The 17,449-nt window shown below is 40.4% G+C and overlaps 1 protein-coding gene across 8 annotated transcripts in view; it reads right to left on the bottom strand.

The window, feature by feature from the left end:
- Nucleotides 1–3,594: 3,594 nt before the first annotated feature.
- si:dkey-118j18.2 overlaps nucleotides 3,595–17,449 on the bottom strand; it is a 71,864-nt gene continuing 58,009 nt past the window's right edge. For all 8 annotated transcript variants that reach the window (XM_041185047.1, XM_041185048.1, XM_041185046.1 and 5 more), the window contains 4 exons: nucleotides 15,286–15,354; nucleotides 13,677–13,836; nucleotides 6,917–7,055; nucleotides 3,595–5,270 (listed from right to left, as the gene is read on the bottom strand). In XM_041185047.1, coding sequence (XP_041040981.1) covers nucleotides 5,047–5,270; nucleotides 6,917–7,055; nucleotides 13,677–13,836; nucleotides 15,286–15,305 — 543 coding nt within the window. In that variant the 5' untranslated portion in view covers nucleotides 15,306–15,354 and the 3' untranslated portion in view covers nucleotides 3,595–5,046. The remainder of the gene's footprint in view (nucleotides 5,271–6,916; nucleotides 7,056–13,676; nucleotides 13,837–15,285; nucleotides 15,355–17,449) is intronic.

The raw sequence follows: 17,449 nt of genomic DNA on the forward strand, positions 1-17,449 counted from the left end.
GTATTGATCTGCACTATTCTCCTATTTCTCAGCTCGCTAGCACATGGCATTGAGAGTAATCCAGAGATTACAACCCGAGAGGTCTTGCTTTTTAGTCTACTGCCTAACTCCCTGAATTCTTAATGCAAGACCTCATCCCTCTTTCCACCTATGTCATTGGTACCAACATGTACCATGACCTCTGCCTTATCACCCTCCCCCTTCAGGATGCCCTGCAGCCGTGTAGTAACATCCTGGACCCTGGCACCAGGAAGGCAACAAACCATCCTGGAGTCACATTGATGGCCACAGTAGCGCCTATCTGTTCCACTGACTATAGAATCTCCTATTACTATCGCTCTTCCTCTCTTCCTCCCCTCCTGTACAGACAAGCTGCTTGTGGTGCCAGAAGCTTGGCTCTGTCTGCACTCCCTGGAGGAACCAGCACTCTCACCAACCTCCAAGCAGGACCCCAGCGGACTCCTGAACTACCTGCCTGCTTCTCTTGGACTGCCTGGTGGTCACCCATTCCGTTCCTTCTTCAACTCCCTTCAGCTGTGGTGTGAACACCTCTCTAAACATGCTATCCACTATGCTCTCAGGCTCGTGGATGTTCCACAGTGTCCCCAGCCGCCATTCCAACTCTGAAAACTGAGCTTCCAGGAGCTGCAGCTGGACACACTCCCTGCACACGTGCTGGCCCCGGGCACTGGAAATGTTCACAGCTTCCCACATGGAGCACACCAAGGCTTTGAGCTCTCATGCCATGACTTATCCCTTTAAATTAAATCTTTTAAATCAATTACTCTAGGGCCCTTCTTTCCTGATCCCCATTACTACAGAATATACAAACCGTAAACCACACCTTAAACTATAAGCGATAAAAGTAGTAAATACTTACACGACCTTACCCACTACTTACCAGTCATTTCTTTCCCTTGGAGCATCTACTGCTGCAGCAGGGCAAGACCACTCTCTGAAGATTTAAGAAGTTGGAAAGCAAAGAAAAAATGCAAAGAGCACCTCTTCCCCTCTGCACCAAATTTCCACTGTGCATCAAATTGACAATACCCATACTCACTTTGGTTGTTTCACTCAGGATGAGGTCTCTCCCCTGTTCGTGTTCAAACGTTCTATTTCCGTAAATCTGAATTGAGTTGTCAAGAGGGCATGTTTTTATGGGGAGCAAGAGTTGTCATCCCTTTGCAAGGAAGAGAACCACTACTGATATAACTTCATAATGCACATCCTGGTATTTCAAAAATGAAGATGCTCACACCAAGTTATATCTGGTGGCCAGGTATAGACAGTGATATAAAAAAAAATAGTTGAACACTGTCTCCATTGCGGGCAACTGGAGCAGTTGCCCATTTCAGCTCCACTGCATCCGTGGGAATGGTCTGGTCGATCCTGGGTTAGACTACATATAGACTGTGTAGGTCTATTTCTAGGTACCATATTTCTTGTAATCATTGAAACAAGAAAGTGGATGGGTATGAATCTTGTGCAACCATTGAAAAACTGTGCCAATGCTTCAGTGTACGTGGTCTATCAGAAGTTATTGTGGCAGATAATGGTACTGCTTTCACTAGTACTGAATTCCAAGGATTTGTGAACCGAAATGGGATTAAACACCTCAGAACAGCACCGTATCATTCGTCTAATGGGTTAGTAGAAAGAGCTGTACAAACCTCAAACAGGCATGCATAAATTATCCGAGAGAATGTTAGAATCATGAATTTCAAGATTTCTGTTCAATACTCACACAACTCCTGATGCAACCACTGGTTCAATATAGAATTGCAAATGACGCACTGACTTTGTACAAGATTGAGTCTGGCATTCCCAAATTTTGAGGTTGAGAGAAGGTGCATGGTATACACTGCTGCCACTGTGTGCCAGTGGTGAGGGAGTGAATATTTGTTGATGGGGTGCCAATGAGTGGACTGCTTTGGCCTTTGTGGCATCAAGCTTTGAATGTTATTGGAGCTGCACTCATCCAGGCAAGTGAAGAGTATTCCATCACACTCCTGACTCGAGCCTTGTAGATCGGGATAAGCTTTGGGGCATCAGGTGAGTTACTTGTCACAGGATTCCTTGCCTCTGACCTGCTTTTGTAGCCACCGTATCTGGCTAGTCCAGTTCAGTTTCTGGTCAATGGCAGCCCCCAGGATGTTGATAGTGGGGAATTCAATGATGGTAATGACACTGAATGTCAAGCAGCAAGGGCTAGATTCTCTCTTATTGGAGATGGTCAATGCCTGGCACTTGTGTTATATGAATGTCACTTGTCAACCCAAGCCTGGGTATTGTCTAGGTCTTGCTGTATTTTGACATGGTCTGCTTCAGTATCTGAGCAGTTGTGAATGGTGCTGAACATTGTGCAATCACCAGCAAACATCCCCACTTCTGACCTTATGATTGAGGGAAGGTCATTGATGAAGCAAATGAAGATGGTTGGGCCTCAGACACTACCTGGAGGAATCACATGCAGTGATTTCCTGGAACTGAGGTGACTGACCTCCAACAACCACAATCATCTTCCTTTGTGCTAGGTATGGCTCCAAACAGCAGAGTTTTCCCTCTGATTCCCATTGACTCCAGTTTTGCTAGGGCTCCTTGATGCCACACTCGGTCAAATGCTGCCTTGATGTCAGGAGTACTCATTCTCATCTCACCTCTGGAGTTCAGCTGCTTTGCCCATATTTGAACCAAGGCTGTAATGAGGTCAGAACTTGAGTGGCACTGGTGGAACACAAACTGAGCGTTAGTGAGGTTACTGCTGAACAAATTCCACTTGATAGCACTATTTGTTGATGATCCCCTGCATCACTTTACTGATGATCAAGAATAGACTGATAGGCTTTAATTGGCTGGGTTGGATTTGTCCTTTTTGTGTACAGGACATACCTGGGCAATTATCCACATTGCTGGGTAGATACCTGTGTTGTAGCTGTACTGGAACAGCTTGACTAGGGGTGCAGCAAGTTCTGGAGCACAAGTCTTCAGTACTATTGCCAGAACGTTGTCAGAGCCATAGCCTTTTCAGTATTCCTGAAAACTTCTTGTTTCTTGATATCATGTGGAATGAATCAAATTTGCTGAAAACTGGCATCTGTGATGCTGGGAACCTCTGGATCATCCACTCAGCACTTCTGGCTGAAGACTGCTGTAATTCTTCAGTCTTGTCTTTCGCACTGATATGCTGCCTTCCCCCCCAGCCACCCTATCATTGAGGATGGATATATTTGTGGGTCCTCCTCCTCCAGAGAGTTGTTTGATTGTCCACCACCATTCACTACTGGACGTGGCTGGACTGCAGAGCTTAGACCTGATCAGCTAGTTGTGCAATCGCTTAGCTTGGTCTATCACTTACTGCTAATGCTGTTTGGCACATAAGTAGCCCTGTGTTGTAGCTTCACCAGGTTGGCACTTCATTTTTAGGTATGCCTGGTGCTATTCATGGCATGCCCTCCTGCACTCTTCATTGAACCAGAGTTGATCCCCTGGCTTGGTGATGATGGTAGAGTGGGGGATATGCTCTACCATTATACAATACCAAAGCAAAACTACCAATTGTAGACACTTCATGCAAAAATAAACACAGGTCTAATATACTGTCAAAATCTATTTTAATTTCAACCAACTGGAAAAATAAAATTAAGGAAAGCGCCACCCTCCCCAGAACAGAAAGCCCCTACAGCAAAGTAATTTAGGTAAGAGGTTAAATTTCAGAGCTTTCAAAAATATCATCCACAAGAAACATGATCGACAAAGCTATCTATCCATTTAATTAAATAACCTCTAAAAAAGAAAAACCCATTTAGAAACTTTCGATATGTCTTGGAGGTTGGTTCAAAGTGTGGGGAGAAAAACATTGATAACAAGTAAAAGCTTGAAGAACTGAAGAAGATTCAGATTAACACTTCACTTGAACAAAAACCACAGGATATATATCCATGCTAATAATCTAGATTCAATCCAGGCAATTCCAAGGCTCTGGGGTTTGAGTGGACACGCTTTTAAAGCCTTACCAAAATACAGACTGGTAATAAAATAAGTGGGAAAATGTTAAAGTGTTTCAGGATGCTAATAGCATGTGGGCTGACCAGAATTAGGCTTAGCAATAAATTCCACTCTCATAATTCAGAGAACTAAACAGGTCAATCATTCCTCAATTCAAACAAATAGCCAAATAGCAAACATTTCTTTTGTTTTGAAAGTCCATAACAAAGGAATTTAGTTTCTTTCTACACAATCATTGAGACAATTGGATCTTTTTATGTTCATACTGAAGGTGAAAGTTTTGTTTTCTGAGGAATGGAGCTTGGAGGGAAGTCAAATCACACAAAATGCTTAAAAAAATTACAATACTATAAAAATACTCTTTTTGCAGGAAACTAGCAATTAATTTTGGGACAGAAAGGTCTTCTTCAAAGTCTACACTTTTGTGCGCTCATCTAAAATTCATGTTGTCAAGAGGCAGGTTATTTCCTTTCCAGGCAAATGATGCAGTCTTGCCAAAACTTCACAAAGTATAGAATACAAGGAATGACCTTGAAGAAACTCTGATAACACTAGAACACAAGATGATCCTAGCGCCCACCAGATAATTGTTGCCTTCTCTTTATTTGTAACCACGAGCTCATGAGGCGCCTCTTAGATTTTGGAATTTCTAGTCTCAGTCTCCCTGGGTTGGCAGTGTCTGGTCACATGGCTGAGTACTTCTCTGCCCCCCCAGCCCCAGCAACCCCAACCCTCCCAGCACAGGGGCATGCACATTATAGTCACTGACAAGTGTACAATCTTTTGAAATGTGGTATCATCCTTTGCCTTAGGCCCTTCCTTGGAAAGTGCGATTAATGTTTACAAAGGGAGAAGGTAGTGCTGATAGCAGCAAACAGAGAACAATACGTTCTATATAGTGCACCACTGTAAATGTCTTTTAACTGTACAAAAAAATCAAATCTTTACAAAACAAAAAAGAAAAATTCAGGTGCTTTGGATTTTTTTTCCGAAGAAAAAGAATGGTAACTTTCCACAGAAGTCGCAGGTGGTAGATCTTTTTCAGACTTGACATGGTGAGCCTGTTGTAGTGGTACTGCCCGTCTCCTGGGCATTAGGTGGTGTCACATTATCCGGCTGTTCAGTCTCGACCGATGGGCTAGGGGTGTACGGAGGAGGGGCATCACTCAAGCTGCAAGCATCATACCCCTCCGGTATAGAGAGGGCACGAGCTTCTTCAATACTTCCGGCTGCATATTCTGTATATGGTGGAGGTTTTAAGTCATCTGTGCGGGTAAGTAAAAAGAAAATTCTCTGTGTTAAAATACTCTTCATAATCAACATTACAGCATAAGACCCTGAAATTGGTTTCTCAGTATTTTTAAAGGATGGTAGTATAATTAAGGTGATAAGGATGGAAGTTTCAGGGGTTTTTTGATTAAATTTCCAGTACATATATATAATTTATACATATGTACACACGAGTGGGAGAAAGAGACACGCATAGCAAATTTCATGACTACAAGTGTACCTGACCGCATGGATTTAAAGTTATTAACACCCACTCTGACATATTTAAGAAATGTGGGCAGAGCTTCCAGAGTAGTGAAATGGTACTTTCAGCAAATGCACTCTAGGAAAGGACCTTTGTTGCAGATTATCAGCTAAGTATTGCTGCAATATTCTCAGTTCACTGGGCAGAAACTGAATTTCTTCTCCAATTGCATGTCAGTATGACCCCTTTTATTTCCTTTGAACTGAGCTAAATATATTGGATTTTGATGCAAAGTACTGTTTCATACATTTATCATCAGAACTAAACTGCTCATTTATCTGCAGGTTCCTGCATTGGCATAGAGCTAATCTGTCCAACCATCAATTTTAGACCAAGCAACTAAAGGCCAACAATACACTGCATTCATGGCCTTAGTGATCTCAGCACAAACAAATAATCACAACAACTGACATTTATAACCATGGAAATAAAAATATCGCACTAGCAATGTGTGCTACAACAATGTAAATATTTAAATTAATTTCTTGTCAGTACTTAGAGGATGCAATATAATCAGATAAAATACCCAGATCCTTGAGGTTATTTAATATGAATCAAGCCTGAGGGGACATCTGACTATCATGGCTAACTGAAAAAGTCCTGACTTATGATGCTTTTCCTAAGTTTAGGAGCCAGATTTTCGTAAATTGTCACAAATTATCACTGTAAAGAAACTTTGACTGATTCTCTCTCCAAATCTTGCTAGTGCAAAATTTATTTAGAAGATGCAGTTTCCCAACTATTGTGTGGTTTCTGGTGTTGGGTTTCTCTGCCGAGACCTTGGGACAGTTTTAACTCATGCCTGCAATCACTCTGGGTTGCTCCCCATAATAGACATCACTGGAGAGGCCTGGCATGGAGATACATGCTATTCGTGGGTTTCCAAGTTGGCGAAAATGGACAAGCATTTAAAATGAACTTTACAGTCAATTTATTTTTACTTTTAAAAGAGAGAGAGCTACAAGTACCACTCCCAAACTTAGTTTCACCCATAACAGTGTTAACCGGAATGTTTTCAGGCAAGTAAACCGAGTGATACCTTAAGAACAGCATGTTACCGGCTAATGCCAGCTACAAGAATACTATTGCCTCTGTATGGATTATAGATTAAATAACAAAAGAAACAGACGCTACCATGGGAGAACTTAGGAAGAAAAGTGTGTGGCCTGCGTAAAGGCGAGTGTGACTTTAAAAACGCGTTGGCTCTTTTGGGAACTAAGCATGCCACAAAGCTTCACAATTAGACAGCAGCTTTACTCCTTAAAGGAGATAGGCATCATTTGTTGAAAGAAAGCAAAATGCCTAATGAAGGAAATGCGACATTTGTAAAAACTGAAAAAAAAACTAAAGTTCTAGAATTAGGAATTGACATTGCACCTGTTTGACCTCTTGACACCGCTTCATATGGAGGTGGTACCTCTAGTTGGCTGTAAGAAGGAGCAGGAGGTAGTGACCCAGAAGGTTCTCCAATCGAGCTGTCATCTTGGCCACCATACCAACTATACCACAGAGGACTCTGCAATAAAAGTAGTAGTAAGCAATATTGTTACCTTTCACTACATCTCAATTTGCATCAAGAAGTTTTCATAACATTTTAAATATATTTAATTTATTCAACAAAAAAATGTAAAAATGCAATACAGTGAAAAATACAAAACCCATACTTTTTAATACATTAAAACCCTCAGTGCTTCAACCTGGAATAGTGGAAACTACAGTGCTCATGAGGCTACTTACCCTCCGGTCAAGTGTTCAGCTTCAGCTTTATTAACCTTTCAATGCTCTGGGCCCAATACAAAAACATCACTGCAAGGTGTTCAAATCACATCTTGGAATGCTATCAAAGCAGATCAATTGTTTCCCAGTTTATGTTGTTCCAGTCTTATTACGTTACCAATACTGTAGACCAAAGTTCCCTCTAATTCATTTTCAGAATGTCTGGGCAATTTGTTTCAGAATCCAGTCTCAGACCTTAGAGGACACATTACTGTAGATACTTCTTTGTAATATGTACATTATACTCACACACACACGTAAATATTACTGTTACCATAATTTTGTTAGGAGGTTACTATGTCTTCCATAATCGTATCACAGAATGGTAACAGCACAGAAGGAAACCACTGATCCCACCATGTCTATGCTGGTTCTCAGAAAGAGCAATTCAATTATTGCCACTCCTTCGTCTTCTCCCTGTCACCCAGCACATTCTTCCTTTTCAGATAATAATTGAGTTCCCTCTTGAATGCCTCGATTGAACTGGTCGCCACTCAGGCAGTGCATTCCAAATCCTAACCACTCGCTGCGTGAAAAAGTTTTTCCTCATGTTGACATTGCTTAATTTGCCATATACTTCATCTGTGCCCTCTTATTCTTGATGCTTCCAACAATGGGAACAACTGTCCCCCATATATTCGGTGCAGATGCTTCATGATTTTGAATACCTCTATCAAATCTCCTCTCAACCTTGTCTTCAGAAGGAAGAATCCCAACTTACAAATCTATCTACGTAAATGATGTCCCCTCAGCCCTGGAACCATTCTCATGAATCTTTTCTGCAGACTCAAATGAAGAACTGGACGCAATACTTCAGTTGAGGCTGAACCTGAGTTCTCTACTAGTTTAATTTAACTTCCTTGCTTCTGTACTCTATACCCCAATAATGCCACTCCTGGAAAATGTGGATCATTTTCCATTTCTTGGGAGGGTCCTCTTGATGAAGGTAAATGTAGCGACAAAATTCATCATTGCCTCCGATGTGCCAGCTCAACCTTTGACTGACTAAGAAAATGAGTGTTTGTGATTCAGGATCTCAAACCTGAAACCAAGGTCATGGTTTACCAGGCAGCAGAGCTCCCCACCATGATTTGTGCTTTAGAGACTTGGACAACCTATAGCATGCACCTCAAAGCACTGGAGAAATACCCCCCAGTGGTGCCATCACAAGATCCTTCAATTCCAAAAGGAGGGTCTCTAGCATCGAGGTGCTAATCACTCAAAACCAGCTCCATTGGGTGGGACATGTAGCTTGTATACCTGACACCAACTGCTCAGCTTGGAACTTGGAGGTTCCCCGGAGGACTGCAGATATGCTTTAGGGCTGTCCTCAAAGCATCCCCGAAGAGGTCAGATATCCCTCCTGACTCATGAGAGTCCCTAGCTTGCGACTGACCAAAATGGAGAAGGGACAAACAGGAAGGCACAGAAAAACTTCGACAGGAACATGAGGAGGTAAAGTCGAGGCATTGGAAGGAGCACACAAGCCTCCAACCAACCTTTCTATCAGCACTACCTGCCCTGTATGTGGTAGAGTTCGCAACTTGGATCGCAGCCAACTCAGAACCTATTGAACTGGAGTGGAAGCAAGTCATCCTCAATCCCGAGGGACTGCCCAAGACCCTATTAATAAAGCTTATGATGCTGTATACTTTATTAATCTCTAAAGCTGCTCTGCCACTTTCAATGATTTATGAAAATATACACCCAGGTCCCTCTGCTCTTGCACTCCCTTTAGAACTGTGTAACAGTGTCCTGTTGTCTTATCAGAATTTAACTAAACACAGAATGGTTGCTTGGATTTTGAACTTGAATTTGAACATTGTTGAAAAGAGGCATATTGAGGAAGCTATTCATCTTGCACTCATCAGGACAAAGGCAAGAATACCAAATTTCAAATGATCACAACAGTTTATACCACAGGAGAAAGGGGTACTGATTGGTTGGCAAGCTGACTCTGATTGGCCGAGGTGTTGCCATGCAGAAAACAATGGGGAGCTATAGGCTTCTTAAGCCTCCAGGCAATTTTGTTTGCAGAGAACAAGTTCCTGCATATGAAAGTACTTCACTTCTAGCAAGCGTAAATGAGCAACTTTACAAACTTGACTGATTATCTTAAATTGGTTGTTAGTGCAGTTATTAATGCGTTCAGGATTGTTCAGCAAGTGCTGCCGAATTGCGGAATCACATCAAACTGTGGATGTTTTGCTTTGGGTTTTGCAAGCCCAGGCTGGCTGAGTATGATCTGTACATTGTTTGTTACAAACAACTGAAGGAACAGGTTACTTGATTTGATCAGCCAATCATTGAGACATTAGGCCTACAGATCTGGCATCACACCAGCACTGCGATTCAGTCTACTGTTAGATGTGAATCCGCGATTAGAAAGCACTTGAACAATCCCAAGTGTACTAATGGATATACTACAACCAATTTAAGATAATCAATCGAGCTTGTAATGTGGCTCATTTATGCCTGCTAGAAGCAACATACATTTGTATGCAAGGCGCAGGGACTCATTCTCTGCAAACAAAGGAATATGTTCAAGCTTTCATCTTCTCTGAATTACCCGGGAGCTTGGGGAGCCTGTAGATCCCTGTTCTTTTTTCCATGGCAATGTCTTAACCAGAGTTGAATTGCCAACCAATGTTGGTATGTTGTGATGAGGACATAAGGAATCTGCAAGGGGATATAGATAGGCTGAGTGAATGGGCAAAAACTTGGCAGATGGAGTTTAATGTGGGAAAGTGTGAGGTCATGCACTTTGGTAGGAATAATCAGAAGGCAGACTATTTAAATGGAGGGAGACTCCCAAAAAATGCAGCAGAGTGATCTGGATATTCTTGTGCATGAAACACAAAAAGTTAGCATGTAGGTGCAGCAAGTAATTAAGAAGGCAAATGGAATTTTGGCCTGTATTGTTAGGGGGGTTGGAGTTTAAAAATAGGGAAGTCTTGTTACAATTATACAGGGTGTTGGTCCGGGTGCACCTCAAATATTGTGTACAGTTTTTGTCCCTGTATTTAAGAAAGGATATACTGGCATTAGGCAGTTCAAAAGAGATTCACTCGGCTTTGATTCCTGGGATGAAGGGGTTGACTTATCAAGAATGGCTAAACAGGTTAGGCCTTAATTCATTAGAGTTTACAAGAATGAGGGGTGATCTTATTGAAACATACAAAATTCTGAGGGGGCTTGACAGGGTATTTGAGAAGATGCTTCCACTAGTGGGGGAATCTCAAACTAGGGGACATAGATATAGAATAAGGGGACACTCATTTAAAATTGAGATGTGAAGTAATTTCTTCTCTCAAGAGGGTAGTGAACATCTAGAATACTGTACCCCTGAGAGTTGTGGAGACTAGATCACTGAAAGTATTTAAAGAGCAGGCAGATGGATTTTTGAAATATCTGGGAGTTGAGGGCTATGAGGAGCTGGAACGAAAGAGGAGTTGAGGCCTGGGGCAGATTAACCATGATCTTATTGAACGGCGGGGCAGGCTTGAAGGGCTGAATGGCCTATTCCTGCTCTTATTTTTTATGTTATGTTCAATCAGCACCCTTTTCTCCTGTAGTATAAATTGTTGCAACCGTTTGAAATTTGGCATTCTTGCATTTGTCCTGATATGTGCAAGGTGAAAAGCTTTGGCAACATGTCTCTCTTTTCAGCATTTGCAACATTTAAACGGTGATGGGAGAAAGGAAAAAAGAAAAAGATAAGCAACATGCAATGCCTCACAGTGGAGACTACTACACAGATAGTGGCTTTTATTGACACAATGTTGGTTAGTCTGGGTGAGAAAAGGTTCACACAAGTTTTATGAAGAAACAGAGTCCTTTGGAAATCCAGTGCTCAAATTGTTTATATCTGTATTGCCATACCATTTGCTGCTACTCATGTTTCAGGATTGCCGATATCAAATTACAATCTTTGAGCTCGTTTCATGAACACTAAAGAGATGTTGGCTTTGGAATTCTGCTTTGCCTACTGAAACATTTCCTGTAATTATTCAGTTATATTTTCCACTTCCAGCCTCTCCTCATCTCACGCCCAGTTTGCTGAACTAACCGTAGTAGAATTAGCAAATTACAATCCATTTCAAAGCAGGCTGTGGCTTTTAACCATGTTTCATCTTTTTAATAATGTTACTCCCACCTGCTTTTTCAATACATTGTGGAACTCCTGTAGAGGTTGTATCAATTTTTTTTTTAATGCAAATTTCCTTGCTGGTTTTCTAGCACTAGACAGTGGCAGATCCCGTGCCCTGCTCATTTTATCAACCTTTGAAAATAATTTCTGATTTTTAAAGCAAAAGAAGGTAGGCTGAAACCCAGTTTGTTCAACCTACCAAATTCCCAATTTTTGACCAATATTCAGTAAAAGCATTGGATTCCTCCCTCCCAAACACTTTCAAAATTCAGGTTAAAATAGATAAATCACAGCCATAGACAAGATTCTATCTAGTCATAGTGACTCAAAGACAACTTTTTGAGAGGGACCTCTCATTTCACTTAAGAAAACTCTAGATTGAAAGCCAATTTTAATATAGCAATTTATAAAATATCCAGTGGAGATGGTAGGTGAGTGGTATGATCACTAGACTAAATAATCCAGAGGCCTAGCTTATGTTTTGGGGACATGAGTTCAAATTTCACGATGGCAGCTGGTGGAATTTAAATTTAACTGATTAATATATTTAATTCATTTAAAAAATATCTGGATTTGAAAGCTAATTTCAGTAATGGTGGTCATGAAACTACCATTGATTGTTGTAAAAACCCTTCTGATCTTTTAGGGAACGAAATCTGCCATCCTTGCCTGGTCTGGTCTACATATAACTTCAGACTCACAGCAATGTGGTTGACTCTCAACTGCTCTCTGAAATGGCCCAGCAAGTCACATACTCCAAGGGCAATTAGGGATGGGCAACAAATGCTGGCCTTGCCAGCGATGCCACATCCCATGAAAGTATAAATAAATACCCTCCATTGTGTTGTGTGGCACTATCACTGTGCTAAATAGAATAGATTCAGAACAGATCCAGCAACTCAAAACTGAGTATCCATGAGGCACTGTTGGTCATCAGCAGCAGAACTGTATTCAACCACAATCTGTAACCACATGGCCTGGCATGTCCCTCACTCTAGTAGTACCATTAAACCAAGGAATCAACCCTGGTTCAATGAATAAGACAGTTTTAAGATAAATTGTCAAAAGGGCTAGAGGGGAGATGAAATTTGTTTAATTATTTTTAACACAGTGAATTAGTATGATGTGAAAGGATAGTGCAAGCAGAATTAGCAGTAGCTTTCAAAAGGGAATTGGATAAACACATGAAAAGGAAAATCATTGCAGGGGCATGGGGAAAGAGTGAGGAATTGGGGCTTAATTGCAAAGTTCTTTGAAAGAGCTGACACAGGCATGATGGACCAAATGGTCTCCTGTGCCAACTGATTCTGTGAGATGAGGTGGAGTGCTTTGAGCCAACTGAGTATTTTGTCATCCTTAACTAAAAGGTTTCCAGTAACTTGTGAGATGCATGCTCCATCTCTCATTCATGAAGAGGTACAATTTCTAGGATACAATTTCTGAGCTTATTAAGGCAAGGAATGGTAAAGAATGGAGGCATTACTTAAGATGTATCAGCGATGCAGAGTTTACACCTTTAAAGTTGGAAAGGATAGAAACTATGGTCAGGAAACTGACTACAGAAACAATTTACTGGGTTAAGATTCATCTAGCTAACATTATGAAGTAGAACAAAGAAAATAAGCCATGGTATTTCATTAGGAATGCATATTGATAGGGCAGCTACTAAAGCAAACCTGAACAAACCACAGCTAATTATTTCAATATTCACGTGACAGCATGCATTACAACTCAAAAAGCAAATGCTTCTTTAATGTATTTATGAAATACTCTGAAGATTAATAGAAATTAATGCACCAATTTTCACAAAAGGCCTACATAAAATTGAATGATAAAATGTACCAGTTTAAAAGCTGAGGGAAGACACATACATTTATTGACTTAAGTCTGGTAGGATGTATTTTGATTTCATCAGTATTACTAAAAATCAACTCTTTGCAATATCAGCACAGAATGAAGCTGTCGATCCCAAGGAAGCATTTGGAGGGCGATAAACAAGGGAAGCAACAAGATTATACCTGCCTTCTTCAACCCCCTTCAGTCTGCTCTCTCCCATCTTCATCATCCATTCTGGCTATTGTGGCAAAATTAATTTAAATATTTTTGCAGTTACGTCCTTGCCTCAAAGTCAGACTGCAAGAATTTGCATTTCATTCAAATTACATGCAATTCTTAGCTTCACACAGGAAGCAGAGAACTATGGTCACTTACATTTTGCCGCTCACAGAGTTGATGAAGGTAGGCCCTGCCTCCGACAATCACTATCTGGGCATTCCGTGGATTGCTCAGATAAGCGTCTAGTTGTCGCTGCCTTGAACGATACCAGCAGATGTAGAAGAAGATTTTGACGATAATAAATATAATCACTATTCTGTTGGGAGTGAAAGAACATTCATTAGGAAATGACATTTATTTAAATAGTAAACACCCAACCTCTGGTAAAACAATTTGGTTAATACTTTAAATTGTACAAGACTTCTTAAAGCAAAACGTGCCTTCATTACACACACCATAAGATCTAGGAATATACTGTTTATGGCCAGCCTCACAGTGTTCAATATTTCACTGGTTTGCAATTTAATGTGCTAGCTGTTACTTAGTGGTAGCACTCTCGCCTCAGAGTCAGTATTGTGGATTCAAGTCCCACTCCAGAGCTTTGAGCACGATATCTGAGCTGGCGTTTCAGTTCAGTACTGAAAGAGTGCTGCACTGTCAGAGGTGTCATCTTGCAGATGAGGTATGAAACTAAGGCCCTCTCAGGTGGAAGTGAAATATTCCATGGCACTATTTTGCAAAAGTGTAGGGCAGATATCCTTGGTTTCCTGGCCAATATTTACCCCACAGCAAACCTCATGAAAACACGTTATCTGGTTACTATTACATTGCTATTTGTGGGATCTTGTGTACAATTTGACTACCATAGTTCTAAATTACTTAGGGTGTCTGAGGTAGTGAAAAGCACTAAATAATTTCTTTAATGGTTACTTATTAAAACAGGCTCCGTGTCCCTGCTGCAGAGTTGCAACATTGACATTTGGGAAACAATTCTAAGGTGCTACTAACATGGCTTCCCAAGGTGATCATAGAACTTGCACATTTGAATTCAGCTACTTAAACTCATTTTACTAGTTACATGTACAGAATGCCCTAAGGTGACCAAATGAAGCACAGTCATTTCTTGTTACCAAAATTAAATCCACATATTCTTTTGACACAGAAAAAAAGACTCAGATACCAAATTTCCTTGCATGAACAGCATATAGATGTCCATAAATGGAAATAAAGTAAAGGGATTGCAATTAGATTTCAAGCTCTCAAAAGATTGAAAGTGGCAAGATCAAAGTTTCAGAGGTGTGTAGCATTACCACTGGAATCTTGACCAAAAGCCAATGGCAACTGGTGATTAGGCAGGATTCTCCATGATGGATAATTTGATAGTTAACAGCAGCTTTGGAAGTCGGGAAATACTTATGAAAAGGAAATAAGGAGATCATTTTTATTTTGTTATACCAGGGCTAATGTGGAGGCAGTGAAATAAACCCCACATGTTCAAAAATCATGATCACAATTGTATTTGCTGCAGCAGTGTTTTCATACAATTTAGCTAATTTATTTCAGAGCCAACATGCAAAATTTAAATAGAATAGTTTTTTTAAAAAAACATTTGAAGTATGCATCTCTCCAAGACTTTTATTCAAAACTTAAACAGGAGTTTAGATTAAGCCTAAACATGGATCCACTGCAGAGAAAGATTGTGAAATGGATGAGATAGCTCATTGTAATTAATGTTGGCATTGCCATACTTTCACATACTACTTACATGTACCAATAGAGTTCCATTGTATATCATAAGAGCTGACTTCTCATTACCATAAACCAAGTCCAGATGCTGGAAAGTCAAAACAGAGAGTGGTTCAGATAATCCTTAAACATTCACTAGAAAAATCAGTAGTGCCAATAGTTGCTATTTACAGTTTACAAGATGCCTTTTTGTAGAATTTGTGTATGGTTTCTGTGATACTTAATAATTTAACATTAACACTTACTCTTTAAATGTAACATCACAAGATCTTGCAGGTAACTTGGCTGCCTTAACAATCAATGGTGACCATTTGGTTTCAAGGGACTCAGGCTTACTCAGCATTCCCAGACTAGGGTGTGTGTGTGTTGCGGCGGGAGGGGGTGGTGGTAGACAGAAGGGGGGGTGGGGGGCAGAAGGGAGGTTGACTACATTCTCAGGTCATGACTGCAATTCATTGACTATGGATAAAAAGTGCAACTGTGTGCATTTTAAGACAAGGGCCAAGGTCAGATAGAATGCTCTCATTCCCTGTAACCAAAGAGTCCACCAACAATCACTATTGGGGTTACACATGAATATTGACTATTTGGGCAATATAGCAAAGGTCATACCACTGTCCATGTTTGGACCAAGGCTGTAATGAGGTCTGGAGCCAAGTGCTCCTTGTGGAGCCCAAACTGAGTATCATGTGAGCATCTTACACAGCAAGAGCTACAAAAAGGGAGTATGCAAAGAAATTTACAAAAGATATCAAGTGGGTGGTCGTGAGCAATATGGGGCCTTTGGAAAACAAATACTGGTGATATTATCAATGAAAATAAGGAAATGGCAGGCACTATGTCGGTATTTACAGCAGCGGAAGAGGTCAGCATGCCAGACCTACCAGGAAACAAATACTGAATCAGAGACAGGGAGACATAAAATTAACATAAGCAAAGTAACAGTAATGAACAAAAGGCAACCCCCCCCTCCCCCCAGCTTCCATCTAGCGTTTAAAGGAAATAGGCAGGAACATTGAAGATAACCTAACTATTGTTATGATGTGGCAGATGATGTATGCTGGGTGGACCAAATCCACAAGGGAAACTTGGTCACACTATCACAATGGTTTTGCAATTTGTATTTATTACGAGAAGATGTATGCATTGAATTCAGAAATAATAAGTTTACCAAAAACTTTAGCAATTTTATAAATTAAAATATTTATTAACAAAATATAAGATTTCAAGCACATACATAAGACTACAATTACTTACTATTATAATAACTCCTAAAATTCTTAATTAACCTGACGACCTCCAGTTACACTCCCTTTAAGGCAATGGTCCAAAATAGATTTTAGATTTAAAACAGAACCAGCAAATTAACACAATACCCACTTGACAGTGGAATTACAAATGCCCTTTCCCCAACTTCAGTTTCGTTACATAGCAGACTCGTGCACACATGGCTGGAGCCTTCATTAAAGCTATTTCACACACTCCTGTTAGATCTCACATGGCCTTCTTCCACATAGCTTTTCATTCTCCTTTATATATGTTTCTCTCTTTTTAATATGTAAATTCTATTGTTCCATATATCTTTGAAACTGCATCTTCCTCATAATAAAAAACTTTATGCTGCCAATATTGTCAGTAACCTTTGGGAAAAATAAACACACTCCTTAACCTTACTTATCTGGCTAGTTGTAAACAGACTAAGGTCCCTTTGAAATCCAACAATCCCTTCACACCTTACATACCAGCATCCACGTCAAGCACATTTCTATACCTAGCTTCTTTTGATGATTCCAAGCTTGCAGTCTACTTGATTCCAAATGTAATTAAATCACAAAGACAAGCCCAACCATTCTTACCCCAATAAACCTATTTCACAATAAACCAGAAAAATATTAAGAAAATTATTATACTTTCATCTCACTATAATCTTCCAAAACACACTCAATTCGGGAACCATTCCTTTAGATTGGCAAGTTGTGCATGTCATTCTGTGATTTAAGGAAAATGAGAAAGGAAAACCAGGGAATTACAGACCAGTTAGCCTACTGCCTATTGTCTGGAAATTGCTTGTGTCTATAATTAAGTGCTGAGTGTGAGAACACCTTGAAAATTTTCAGCTGATCAGTCACGGAATTGTAAATGGGAGCTCAAGCTTGATGAGCCTGACTGAAATTTTAAAAGAG

The sequence above is a fragment of the Carcharodon carcharias genome, chromosome 3 (assembly GCF_017639515.1).
Source record: "Carcharodon carcharias isolate sCarCar2 chromosome 3, sCarCar2.pri, whole genome shotgun sequence".
Classification (NCBI taxonomy): domain Eukaryota; kingdom Metazoa; phylum Chordata; class Chondrichthyes; order Lamniformes; family Lamnidae; genus Carcharodon; species Carcharodon carcharias.